Genomic DNA, 13,711 nt, shown 5'->3' on the forward strand with positions numbered 1-13,711 from the left:
CTCTCTGCGTGTGCGTCTTTTGTGAGCGCTCCGTGCGCGTTTGCCTGCACGCGAGCGGAAAAGAACCTCGCAGTCTTCCGCTGAAATGCTGGGGGAACTCGCCCCCGTTGCCATAGTAACGGCGCCGGCCAACAAAACTTTGCGTGCACGTGCGCGCGCGCCTCTTGGCAGTCTTGGGCTCTACTGTTTATTGTGGCCTTCCGCTTTTCAACCGCGGAGGGTCGGGGGGGGGGGGCGCACGAGTGCGTGTGTGCGTGTGGACACCGGCGACTTTGTGGTTCGCGAATGGTTGTGTAAATCTCGGCCCGGTTCAATCCAGTAAAGAGGCCAAAAGGGAAAAAAGAAAAGTGCGGAAGTGAGGAAGATGGCCGTTCTTCGGGTTTTCTATATTTGCTCGCATTGTTTCCCCGCTTGATGAAAATGGACGGGAGTAGATGAGGACGACCTGCAAAACGCTTTCAAGAAAAAAAAGAGCGGCGGCCCGGAGAGAGTTTAGTGCGCGTGCGTATTTTGTCCAGAGGGCAAAGGCTTGGGTGCGACGTTTCCGGCGCGGCGCTTTTGCTGGCCGCCCCTCGCTTTGTTTCTGCGCTCTGAAAAGCCGACGCCTTTTGAGCGGCAAATGGACCTTTGTTGGAGCGGTTTGCAAAAAAGAGCCCATCCTCTCGCTTCTGGGGAGACCCGAAGAGATGTCGCGCCACGTTTGACTGGCCCGCTTGGGCGTCCGACCGCACTCTCGTCCCGGGCGGCGTCCTCGCCTGCCGCTCGCCGGCATATGGCGGCGGCGCCGGCGCTCGTTTGTTTCACCGAGTCCCTAACGATGTCTGATGACGCTCGTCCAGATGCCGAGAGACGGCGTTGACGCGTGACGAGGCGCCTCGTGCCTCGGGGTGGGGGGGGGGGGGGGGCTCTGGCCTTCCGCTCGTACCTTCTCTGGCGCGTTGCGACGACTCGCGCGACGCAGGGGGTCGGCCCGCACGGACGGACGGACGGCGGCCGGATCGCGTCAGGAGGGCCGCCGTTAGCGTCGGCCGTCGCGCGGCGTTCTTGGGCAAGGTGAGGCGCCGGCGACGGAGGAGAAGACGACACTCGCCACTCCCCGCAAGGCAGCGGCCGGCGGCGCCAAGACCGCGGTTGGCGCGCGGCCGCCGTCGCGAGTCACCGGTGAAAACGTCGCCGCCGTTCAAAAGCCCGACGCGACGAGCGCAGACGAGCGGAAGCGTGAGCGGCAAAGCGAGCGGCGGGCTCCCCGCCGAGCGCTCAAAGACGTTTAATCGGCGTCTGCTTACGGAGGCGGAAGAGCGGGCGTTCGTCTGTCGCCGTCGTTTCATTTGCGAGATGTTTGCTTCCACGCGTTTGTCTGCCGCTAACGCGCTCGTCCCCGAGGGCGGAGACGAGACGCGCGCAGATGGCGTTTGCCGCGACGGCTCCGGCGGAGACTCGCCGTTTGTTTGGTCTCAGGAACGAAGCGCCGCGCCGCCGCCAGAATGAACGGAGGCGGCCGAGCGCGGCTCGAAAGTTGTCGACTTGTACCCCCCTCGCCGGGCGCTTTTGGCTTTCCTTCCTTCGTTGCTGTGATTGGCGGCCCCCCCTCATTTCCTCTGGCCCACTCGCTCGCACGCTCCGGAACGGGCACGAGACGTACTTTTTGGTCCGCCGTGACCGACCCGAGGCGGCGCGCGGCAGCAGACATCGCCGGGCCACTTTTTTTTTGGGGGGGGGGGGGGGGGGTTGCGACAAATCCTGTTCAGCACACGAAAGCGTTGAGCAATGTGGATGGAGGTTCTGAAAGATGACTTTGATCCAACATGAAAACTTTGTTGACACCAAGTGGTCGGGACGCCCCCTCCCTCCTTTGCCCCTCAACCAAAACCCGCGCTTGAGGCCGTCGCCCGACTTTCGTTTCATCCCGAAAGCCCCAAATTGAACTTTTCAACTCTTTCTCCGCTGCCTTTGAGTGGTCGGAACGCAAGCTCCGAGCTTGGGCCCGTAGCCGCAAATGGAAACGAACCCAAAAGTGTTCGACGCCGCGTTCTTTTGCTCTCGTCGCGCGTCTGATGATTGACGGGCGCCGCCGTCGGCATCTCTCCGCTCGCAGGACGCCGCCGGGCCGCCGAGCGAGGACGTCCCCGAGCGCCTGCGGGCCGGCGTCGAGGAGCTGAAGGCGTGGCTGCGACGCACCGAGCTCCTCATCCACGACTCGTGCCTGCGGCGGCCGCGCGGCGACTCCCGCCGGCAGCTGGCCGGCTTCAAGGTAGGCCCGGCCCTCCTCGCGACCTCGCTTCCCTCCCTCGCTTACGTCACGCCTCCGGTCGCCCCCCCCCCCACCCCCCCGTACGATCCACGACGAGCCTTTTGCGCTCCTGCTACGGCCATCCGCACGAGTCCCAATGAAATATCCATCCGTGCGATATGGAGGATCCTTGACATCGATTGCGGGCTCGAACAGCCAACAAAGTGCCGCGAGGCAAACAAACTTTTACGTCCGGAGCTCGTCGACACTAAATCATCAATAAAGCCGCGCGGCGGCGACGGCGTGCTGAGCATCCGACGAACAAAGGCGAAGGACGTACGGAGGCGGGAAGGAAGGAGCGCCGCCGCGGGACGCTAACGGGGTTTTAATCAACGAACGACGACGATCCGCTCGAGTCGATGTATGCAAATGAGTGCGCCGTACGTACGGACGCGCGCGTCAAACAACAAACGGGCAAGTCGGAGTGACGCGCGCGATCACCGAATGGAAAAAGGATCCGAAAGAGCGGGCCGCCCCCGCTTTCCAAACAGTGGCCGGAAAAATGACGGCAGGGCACTCGCTGGGGTGACGAGGGAAAGGCCCAAAGTCCCGACACCTCGGATGGTCCTGCGCACGTCGCCTCGTAACATTTGAAGAAAACGTCTTCGCTCACAAGTTGCACGCCTCGAACGGCCGACGCTCACTCTTATGCGTCACCTGCTCAACGGGAAAACTTCTTTTTCTCATTTCCTTCGCGAGATGCCCTCTCACACACACACACACGCGCACACGCGCGCGCACACTAGCCCCCTCCCCCCCCGGCCCCTCTGCTAGCTTTTAATTGAATTAGCGCTCAGATAGCATGTTACCACGCCACGCTCCTCCGGTGGGCCCCGGGCATCCCGCGACTCCAAATACTGTGTGCGTATGTGATGGGGGGCACGCAGCCAAAATTAGTCGATTCTCTCACCCTCTGTCTCACACACACACTCAAGCGCATACACAGCAAGCGGATCTTTCTGGAAGGTTGAACTTTGCTTCTCTTGCAAGAAGTGTGACAGCAAACCGTGTGTGTGTGCTGGTTCCTCCATTGGCGAGGATTTAGTGTGCTTTCTTCCTTTCCTCCATTTTGGTGTTGATTCCTCCCCGAGGAACCTTCCTTCCTTCCTTTCCTTCCGTTTGCCGCTTCCCTCCTTCCTTCCTTGCCTGCATCCTTCCAGTGTCTCTCGCCTTCATTTGCCGCGGGCAGCCTTGCTTGCCCGGCGTTTGCCGCCGCCGCTTGCGCGGAACCTTCAGTGCGGTTGCGACGGTCGAGCGTTGGGGCCGTCGCGCGGCGGATCGGTGCGCTTTTCCGAAAAGGGAGCACGGGGCAAGGGGGGGGGGGGAGTAACCGTGTCGCCGTCTTGCGTCCGCAGACTTTGTGCTCGGACGTGCGGGCCCGGCGACGCGGCGTCTCCCGGCTTCTGAAACTTTGCCGGCGGCTCCTCCGGCAGAACGAGGTGGGCTAGCCCCGAGTCCGGGCGGGGGAGTTGACCTTGCGCTGACGCGCGTTTGTTTTGGGTCCAGCCGGGCGCCGGGGCGGAGCGGGACGGCGAGGACCTGCGGCTGCTCTCCATCAACCTGGAGCGGAGGTGGGAGGCCGTGCTCATGCAGACGCTGCACTGGCGCAACAGACTCAAGAGGGAGCTGGGAGAGCGCACGGTGGGAGCGCCGCCGCCGTTTGTCGTCAATCTTGGAATCGGAATTTTCCCGTTGAGCGTCGGCACGCCGCTTTTCTCATTGCGGCGACGTCGCCGCGCGTCCCGCGCTCGGTCGCCTCGGCCTCCCCCCAAACACGCAAATCCATTACGCGCGTGCACGCGCGGCCAACTGCTTCATCCGATTAATTGGTTATGAATGAGTAATACCGCCCCCCCCCCCCACACACACACAGACGCACGTTGATATGAAGGAGATGAGGAGCAATTTGTATAATTACGTCTGCGCAAGTGAACAATTGCGGCGCCGAAGCACATTCTCGGAAGGTTTTGGCCACAATTATTCATCGGCTTGGAATCGCGCCACGTCCCGTCGGTCTTGTCCGCGCCGGGTCGCGACATTTCGCAAAAACAAACTCCTAAATGGCTCTCACCTTTTGCGAGCGTGACGTCCGCCTGGCGGAATGACGTCTCACCGAGCCGCGGGGGGAAATCGAGACATTTTGCTAGACGTGATTGAGCGCTCGTGGGGATTTTGTTCTTTTCCTCAAACCGAGGGAGCGCCAACCGCCCGTTCGATCCGTGTCACGCGTCGATGTCCGGCGTCCCCGCGCCGATGGCGGCCGGCTGAGTCGGGGGGGGGGGGGCGCGCGCCCGACGGAATGAAAGCAAACAGCGGCGGCGTCGCTTCAAGCCCGAAGCCGCGGCGGAGCGAACTGAAAGGAAACGCTTTTGTCTCGTCCGCAGGCCGCGGGGAACTTTGCGCCGTCGGGCCCGCGGCGCCCCGAGCGGGCGAGCCCCGTCCGAGCTCCCTCGGCGGCCTCGCCTCCGGATGACTGCTGGGAATGGGACGACACCGACATGACTCCGGCGGAAGAGCCCCGACCCGACCTGACGCACGACCTCCCCTGCTCCGGGGACGGCGGCCCGAGGGGCCCCCCTCCTGCCGCGCCCGTCGACCGAGCGTACGCCCTTCACGCCCTCCGGTCGCACGACGCTCCGGAGCTTCCCCGCCCGACCGAGAGGAAGCGGCGCGCCCTCCGGAAGAGTCCGAGTCGGGACTCCACCTTCTCCTCCGCCGAGTCCCTCCCGGACCTCCCGGGCGGACCGACGGAGAGGCCGCCCCAGCGGCGAGGGGGCGGCGGCCGTCGCTCCGGGAGCGAAAGCGGAATCGTGAGCGACGCCGGAGATGGCGACGCGATACCGCGCCGCGGGAGGCGCGGCGACGAAGGGGAGGGGGCGGAGCCTGTCCGACCCATCCGACAAAGCGCGGAGGAAGAAGGGGAGCCGTTGAGCCCGAAGGAAGCCGGCGCGGAGGGGCCGGAGATCTCCGGCACGGGTCGGGACCACGACCCGGACCCGAGCGCGTCCGGCTTTCCCGTCCGCCGGCCTTGGGATCACGTCGCCGGGCCGACCCCCGGCCCCGGCCCCGGCCCCGTCTCGTCTCCGGGCTCTTCTCTGGAGTCCCTCCTGTCGCCGGGCCGCGAGCTGTTCTCCTCCCCGGAGAGCTTCCTGGCCGTTGGCCGTGGCCCGGTCAGCCCGCCGGAGCCGCACTGGGGGGCGGGCGACGCCGGGGTCGCCGGCGGGGCCCGAGGAGAGCTGAGCAGGAGAACCCTGGATCTCCTCCAGCGTCTGGAGAACATCCGGAGCCCCCCGGCCTCCGAGATGACTCGCAGCCTTTCCGACACCACGCTCCGCGGCGGATCTCCTCTCCGCTCGGGCGGCCGACGCTCGCGAGCGCTCGCCGACCGCTCGGCCTCGCCGGCCGAGCTGAGCGGCGCCGAAGACTCGTCGGCGGGTTCCGAAGACCCGGCCGGGCTCCCGAAGCGGGACCCCGACTGCGGGGGCGGGCGCCGAGACGAGGCGGACGCCGTCAGCTTGAGCATGGTGGTCAACGTCTCCCGCGCTTCCGCCTGCACCGACGACGAGGACGACGGCGACCTGCTCTCCTCCTCCTCCAGCCTCACCCTCAGCGAGGTGGAGATGGGAGTCCGGGAGGGGGACGAGGCGCCGGCCTCGTCCGGCGAGGAGCCCCGCGTGCCGCCTTTGGACCCCATGAAGAAGGAGCTCCGGGCTCGGGTGCCGCGTCCTCGCACCTCCAGGACCCGAGTGGGACTCTGGGACGAACTGCGGTGCGGGAGCGACCCCGAGCGAGGACGCCTCCTCGACTCCGGCGCGCGAGGCCGCGGGGAGGAGGAGGAGGAGGAGGAGGAGGAGGAGGAGGAGAGCTTCATCGACCGGTTCGCAGACGACCTGGAGAACGGAAACGTGGAGCCGAGCGGCTCGAGAGGCAAAGGTGCGCACGACGAGCTCCCGCGAGAGGAGTCGGCCGTGTTCGCCGAGAGGGGAGAGCCCCGAGCTCTCGGCGACAAAGGACTCGGGGACCCCTTCGACTTCTCGGCGGCCGAGGAGGATGTCGAGCCGCTTCCGTCTCGGGCGCCGACCGCCGCCTCCTCCTTAGTGGGGCAGCTTCAGGGCGAGTTACCCTGCCGGGGCGCCTCGCCCTCCGGCGACAGGAAGGCCATCACCGTCCGGGAGAGCTTCAAGTTCTCCTCGCTGGTGACGGAGGAGAGCAGGAGCAAACTGCGGGACAAACGTTCCTGCCCGCCCGGCAAAAAGTGGAAGGGCTCTCACGCTTCCCCGTGCTGCCACCGCCCGCCCCCCTCGCCCCCCTCGCCCTCCTCGCCTCAGGCCAAGGAGGCCGTGCGTGACTTTGTGATGGAAATCCTGGACTTGACCGCCGAGGCCCGCCGGAGCAAAGAGATTCCCGGACCGGAGCCCCCGTCGGGCATCGGGAGGTCCGACGCCCGGCGAGGCCCCGCCTCCTTCCGGCATATCAGAGCGAAGGTAGCGCGCGCGCGTGCACACGCAAAAATTTCCACCGCATATCCAATAGAAGAAATATCTGGCTCGCTAAAACTTGCCAATAAATCGTAGCCTTGGAACAAATGATCAGCGGCCAAACGAGCCATCCTACGAATCAGCGACTCCCATGTTGCAAAATCCATCCGCGGCAGTCGGCGGACCGAATCGTAATTTCCAAAGGTGGAGACTTGGAAAATGAGTCGTCCGGGCCTGAAAATGTTGGGAGACGATGCGGCGGCCCCCCTTTGAAAGAAATCAGCTCAACATGGAGAAATCCTTGCTAATCTCCTCCGTTGTCAAGCGTGCACGTGCTCGACGATATTTTCAATTAGCGGCCGCAAAATTTTGCTTGGGGCGTGGGGGGGGGGGGGGGGGGCTTATTTGGTAGCGCAGCAGCAGGTAGGCCATTTCCCCGAATCAAATCGAGGGCGAGTCGAGCGCATTGATTTCGATGGCGAATACGTGAGCTTTGTGTCCTTTTGTGCCGGCTGCAGGTGGCGCAACATTCCCATCAGCCCTTGCACCTGCGCAAAGGCGACTTCTACGCCTACTTGTCCCTCTCGTCCCACGACAGCGACTGCGGCGAAGTCGCTCAGTGCGCCGAGGACAAGAGCGCCGCGCCGGCGCCGTACCTCCTCCCCGCCGCCGCCGCCCACGCCCCACGTTTGGAATCGGCCGACCCCGCCCCCTCGCTCAGCCCAGACGGCCGGGACGAGGAGACGCTCTTCCCCGCCCGCGCGGAGGAGGTCTACCTGGGGCCCCCGCTCTGCTACAGCTCGCCGCCCGCCTTCCCCAAAGCCCTCCCGGAGAAGGGGGCCCGGCTCCCGGACCCCGAGCAGGTCCCGAGTGTCACGTCCGCCGTCTCGGAGCCTCCGCGCGACCGCGCGTTCCCCGCGGCCAAGACGGCAAAGATCTCTCAAGCGGGGGGCTGGCGGGGCGAGGAGAAAATGCCGGCGGCCGACTCCGGCGCCGCCTCGCCGGCCCGAGACGAAGCCGAGGTCCCCGAAGTCGAGGGCCCGCGACCCGTCCGCGGGGTGGCCTCGGCCGTCCGGGAGCCTCCCCGCGGCTCCGTCGACGGCGAGGCCGCGGGCCGGCGCCTCGGGGGCCGCGCTGCGCCGGGGGGGCGGGAGGAGGCGCGCGGTCTCGAGGCTCCCTCTTATCTTAATCCCCGGGCGCGCGTCGCCTCGATAGACTCCTCGCCGGCTCAATGTTTGGCAGATACGAAAACGCTGCCGTCCAATATTGGCGGCGTAATGACCAAGATAAGTGGCGGCGGCGGCGGCGCGACAAATCCCTCAAAAGAGCCGCCCGCCTCCGCCGCGCGGATGAATCGCCAAATGAACCGCGGGTCGATCAAAGAGGCCGATAGGGCGGCGGGCGAGGCGCGTGGCGCCAAGCGGCACGAAGGCGGGCCGGAGGCGGAGCCGCGGCCGCGGGAAGCCAAGAGGAGCGCGCCGGCCAGGAAGAAGCAGGTTGGTGCCCCCCCCCCCCCCCCGCAGCCGTTTTCAAGCCGCCCAAATCTCCCCTCGTTTGAACGCGACGTGTAAAAGGGGCCTTTGAAGGTTCGCCGTGGGCCGACCCTGATGGCTTGACAAAGAGCAAAATTCTGCTGGATCCACTGAATTCTCACCATGACTTTTATTCAAGCCTCGTATACCCCCCCCACACACACACGCACACACACCCGCCAACCCCCTGAGGTGTGAATGCAAGGTGGGATTTGCAGACGTCTCACTTTCGGGTCCAGGGAACAACATCAGCATAATTACTATCAGTCGCATTTGATTAGGATTCATCAGCCTTGAATTAGCGCGTTTGGGCCCCCCCTCGCTTTTCTATTTCCTCATGCAAATCAGCGCGCAGCCTTGCTAGCGCCGCGCTTTAGCCACTTTTAGCACTTTTGACTCTGGTCGCGCGCGGCGCCGCATGGCAATGAGCCGCTCCTTCGAGCTTCCTGCTTTCGGTCGCAGTGCCGGAACACAAAGACGACAAATCGACGCTTGCGCCACAAAGAAAGCGATCGCGAGCCCGCATCGACGTCGGCGTGTTCTTCGATGGCCCGAATACATACCCGTCAACCTTTCGGAGCGCCAACCTGTATAAACTGCCCAAAAAAATCCTTATAACATCCCAAAGCATTTTAAATAACAATCAAAATAACGGCAGAAAAACCCCCACGGAATTTCCAATGCTATTTATTGTAGATCTCCATAATACAATGTCCGCTTAATGTCTAATCATCATTCTACTTAGTGGCGTTCCTTTTTTCACCAACTCCAAATGCTGACCCATCGGCTCGAAGTTACAGCATCCATTCATATTTACTTTGCACTGCAATAATGCTGTCAGTGTTTCTTGCGCAAGCGATTTTCGGAAATTTGTTTTCTTGGAGAACTTGCTTGAACACTACCAAAGTATGCAATGAACACTCTGCTGTTTTCAACTAGGAACCACGTGATTTACTGGAAAGTTACCGGAAATGAAAGCATTCGAGTAGACTAGCACCATTCTGAGCAAAAGCAAACGGAACTACCTGTCAGGGGGAAAAAAACCCCCCGGAAATGTTCAGAATCCGTATGATTTGTGCGATACGGCCATATACGTAGGATTCACCACAAAATCCGTATGAACTATGGCTAAACCGTATGAGTTGACAGCTATGCGAATAATTGCGGCCTTTGGAAAAGTCACTTTGAAGTTGAGTTGGGAACCATTTGTCTTTGTCTGGCAGGCGATGGGCGTGGATCCAAACGGCAAGGCGGCGCGGGGGCGGAGCCGCGTCTCGGTCCGGCCAATGAGGGTAGGTCGCGGACGACGCTCCGGCCGTCTTCCGTCACGCTCGTCTTGGGATGGCGGGAGGCGGGCGACGCCCCCAACCGGTCGCCGGTCGAAGGCCGAGCAGACGATTCCGTGTTTGTCATCGCGCTCTTAGTCCACTCCATTTTTCGTCACCGCAAATGAAATACAACGACCCCGCGTGTGCGCGTGCGCACTCGTAGCTGGCCTATGGGCGCCTCCAGGGCCATGCAAACCTCAGTGCCCCCGCGCTAGACGCGCACACGCACAGCCCTCGGGGCAGGGCATGCCAGTCCTGTTGACGCTCTGACAGCCCAACGGCTGCAGCCTGCTGTTGTTTCAACACACACACACACACACGCCGCCATGACAAAAAGACACGCACCTGCACACATCGATGCCTAGATCCGGCGCTGACCCCCACGGGGCATCCCGTTGCGGCCCACCTGTACGCACACACTCGCAGGCTCAATTAAAGCAATGGGCAAAGCAGCTCGTGATGTGCTCTGTGACCCACGCAGCAAAAGGTCCACGGGCGTGAGCAGAAAAAATATAGATATATATATATATACACACACACACACACAGGCGGAGGTCCGCTTACTTGATGCTCTCACGGGCCAATGGAAGTAGCGCCAAGGTCACGGCGCACGCAGACAGGCATAGATTCTTTATCCTCCGCGAAAAACGCCAGTCACACTGCAGCGTACCGAGCTTAGTTGCGTGTTGTCGATTGCGCCCCGCCGCACACGTATGAAGGAGCGGCGCAATCTCCAATGAGTCGAAGGTGGAAAATAGGTGCTTGAAACGCCTTCTCGCGCACGGTGTCCGAGATTTGACACTGCGGTTTTCCGCACAGAAAGTGGACGAGCGGCATGGGGAAAAGCTCCCGAAGCGGGCCTCTCCCCAGTCAGGGTGGCGCCGCATTCAATTCTTCTTTTCTTCTCCCATCCAGACGGGGCCCGCGGGAGCCGCCGCCATCCGGGTCCATCCGTGAGGCAAGGTCGCCGTCGTCCGTCGGCCGTTTCTCGCGACCGCGACGACGGCGACGACCGCCGTGTGGCCGCTGAACGAGAAGAAGAAGAAAGGCACAGAAGAGACGTGACAAAAGTGCAAGAAGCGAATGGAAGTAGAAGAAGAATGAAGTCGAATGAGAACGTCTGAGGAGGAAAGTCGACCGAGCCGGTTGTCAGTTTGCTTCGAACACAAAGAAAAGAAAAAGACGCTGTTGTTGTTGCCATCTTATCCCGGGAGAGGCTTGCTTGGCTACGCGAATCCTTGAGAACCATTCAGAAGTCTCGTTGCCTGCTCTTTGTTGTTGTTGTTGTTGTTGTTGTTGTTTTTTGGGTGTGGGGGGGGCACCTCGTCATGGAGCGCGCATGCTCGGCTTTGTTTTCATGTGGAAAGTCAAGCTAGGCTAATGTCAGCGTGGAAATAAATAAATGCCAATATTTGTTTGCGTGTGTGCGGTGGTGTTGGATTAGCGCTCGGCTAAGCTAATATTCTTTATAAAACTAAAACGGTCTTCTCGTTGTTGTTGTTGTTTTTTTTAAAATTTGAGGATGTCGGGTACAGTCCGCATGAAAACGCGGCTAGATCTTCGCTACTTCGGCGAGGAGTCAACAGAGTGTTCACGTTTGACTTGATTCTAATTCCGGGAGTCATCAATGTTTGCGTCTCGTCCACGTTCCCGCCTCCTCGCGCCCTGATTGGAGTGCAAACGTATTTTCCCCCGTCGTCACCGGGTCGCCGCCATGACGACGATGGTCGCCAATAGGATGAAGATGCTCATGGAAAAGATTGAGAAGACATCTTTTGACAGGCTCTTCATGCCGTCCCGATTGAAGGAGCGACCAAAAGCGACGCTCCCTTCCGCAAATGATTCATCAAACCCGAGAAGAAGATAATCGCGGCAACAGCGGCCATATTTTCAGAGCGTGTTTTGCCGCGTCATCGCGCACACGCACGCAAAGACATTTCTTTGCATTAAAAGCGACATGCCAAACATAGATTGGCTCGCTGCTGTCTTTTCCACAGGCGATGGCCCAAAAAATACTGCGGACAGATCGGCAGACGGACGGATGAAAGAGAAGCCCGAATAAAGGAAGGGTTGTCCCAGTGGGGCGCAAACGGGGAGTGACTGGAAAGCAGGTGAAGCCCGCCCTCCATTTCCAGTCTTCTTTCCTCCCTTTTTTTTGAACAACTTCCTGTGCGAGCGCAGCTCGTCCTTCAACCTCGTGGAAGTCCAATCGGCACGATCCCTTCTCCGCACGTAAGTTTTCAAGAACGCGCTTAGCGTTTAGCTCCGGTATTCACGTATGTCAGCGACAAGTTGCTCATGCACTTTACCAGGACCGTCGACGGTGTTTGGCTGAGTCCGGCCTTTGTTTGCCCGTGTAGGCTAGAGTTAGCTTGGCACTAGCATCAGCATTAGCCTGAAGTTGTTCATATCTGCTGGCATAGCTAATAGCAGCTACGCAGAAGACAGAAGGACGGACAGAAAAATATACGAGGACAGACGGGAAGCGGCTGGACGGACGCGAGACGGGTCAAGTCCAGGTCTGGAAAACCAAAAGCCCGAGTCAAGAAGCTCCGTTAGCCGTCGGCGTTTGGACCGTTTCCTCGCCGACGGAATGGCTGCTTTGCTTCGTCCCGGCCCGCGGCGCACCCGCAACCTCCGGACTCCGCCGGACAGAAGGTCAGAGTTCACCTTCTCGGCGCGCGTGTGTCGCGAGCGCTCCGAGGGAGGCGTATCGTTAACGCGGCGGTGGCCGTTGTTGCTGTTGTTGTTGTGTCGGGATCAAACCGGGAGCCGGGCAGCGTCTCGGCGTTTTTGCGCGCGTGCCCCGAATGGAAACGCGGCGCGCCGGCGGGTAACGACCTCCCGGAGGCGCCGTGAAAATCCTTCGCCCCGCGTGATGAATGCTGAAAGCGCTCGCCGGCTACTTGATTGCGATTTGGGGCGCTTCATAAAGGCCCCAAAAAGAAAGCCCACGACGACTCCCGCAGCCTTTCCCGGGCACACCGACACCGAGCGTCCCGTTTGACGAGCGTTTGGATCAAGGCCGTCCGATTTTCCAAATGGGCAAGTCCGCCCGCGGGTGGCTTCCGCGTCAACAACCAAAATATCGTTGGCCTGGTCACGTCGTTGCCCGGGTCATCGAGAAAGAAATTGACCGGCAAGAAAAGTTGAGTTGCCTCAAATTCGCTTGGATCGACGACCGTGACTCGCCGCATCTACGTCGAAAGTTCTTTGATGGAGGGGGACCAAAGCCTCGGCCCCAACGCGGCATTTGGCTCATCGCTTTTTGCCGGTCCTCGAACGCATCGCGGGGACCGTAATTAAGCCGGCTGATCGGAGCGTCGGCGGCGGCCGTCCGAAGACATTTCAAAACCAATTTGACACCCCGACGGCAAAGCGCCGCGTCCGGAAGGCCCCAAAAAGCCACAAGTGGAGATGACGGCGCCGTCCGAGCCGCCATCAATCATCTCGCCGCCTCCGCCCGACCGGGACAGACGCGCGCAGGGAGACAAACACGCCGCTTGATGTCTATTATCAATCACCGGCATATTGAGGGGTGCCGCGCGAGAGAGACGAAGACGTCGGCGGACGCCGATTTGCGTGCGGAGGTGCGGCGCTCCGATAAGAGCGCGCGTCAGCCGTCGCCGCGCGTAATTCCCGGGAGCACTTCATTCATCACTCGCGGCCGAGGAGGCGTCGCCGGCCGGGGGCTCCGCTCCCATCCCAACTTTGACCCCCCCGACCTCATCCGTCAAGCCGCCAAATCTTCAGCCAATTTGGACGCCGCGCTCGGGCCGGCGTTTGATTTGCAGCTCGTCCCGCGCTCGCCCTCGTCGTCACGGTAACGCCTCCGGACATCTTGATCGCCGTCAGCGGCAGAAATGGAATACTCACACGGTGGGGGGGGGGGGGGGGCACTGTGTTGGAGCACAGTCAGTCGCTTGCGTGACTGACGGCGGTTGCGACTGAATTGAAGCGCTCCGTGAATGCGACGTTGGGAGCGCGTGCGCCCACTTTGAGTTGGCGGGAGCCGCTCCCTTCGGGCGCTCGCTGAATTGGTTGTGATGTCATCGATCAAGTTGGATGGGCGTGGAATGGTTT

At 61.6% G+C, this 13,711-nt stretch overlaps 1 protein-coding gene across 1 annotated transcript in view; it reads left to right on the top strand.

The window, feature by feature from the left end:
- akap6 (A kinase (PRKA) anchor protein 6) overlaps positions 1-11,039 on the top strand; it is a 28,314-nt gene extending 17,275 nt beyond the window's left edge. Inside the window, exons 16-22 of the mRNA XM_086126959.1 lie at positions 2,096-2,251; positions 3,646-3,729; positions 3,797-3,931; positions 4,675-6,774; positions 7,287-8,264; positions 9,524-9,592; positions 10,544-11,039. Coding sequence (XP_085983085.1) covers positions 2,096-2,251; positions 3,646-3,729; positions 3,797-3,931; positions 4,675-6,774; positions 7,287-8,264; positions 9,524-9,592; positions 10,544-10,585 — 3,564 coding nt within the window. The 3' untranslated portion in view covers positions 10,586-11,039. The remainder of the gene's footprint in view (positions 1-2,095; positions 2,252-3,645; positions 3,730-3,796; positions 3,932-4,674; positions 6,775-7,286; positions 8,265-9,523; positions 9,593-10,543) is intronic.
- The last annotated feature ends 2,672 nt before the right edge of the window (positions 11,040-13,711 follow it).

The sequence above is a fragment of the Hippocampus guttulatus genome, chromosome 13 (genome assembly GCF_054856545.1).
Source record: "Hippocampus guttulatus isolate MCC_2025c chromosome 13, RoL_Hgut_1.0, whole genome shotgun sequence".
Taxonomy (NCBI): domain Eukaryota; kingdom Metazoa; phylum Chordata; class Actinopteri; order Syngnathiformes; family Syngnathidae; genus Hippocampus; species Hippocampus guttulatus.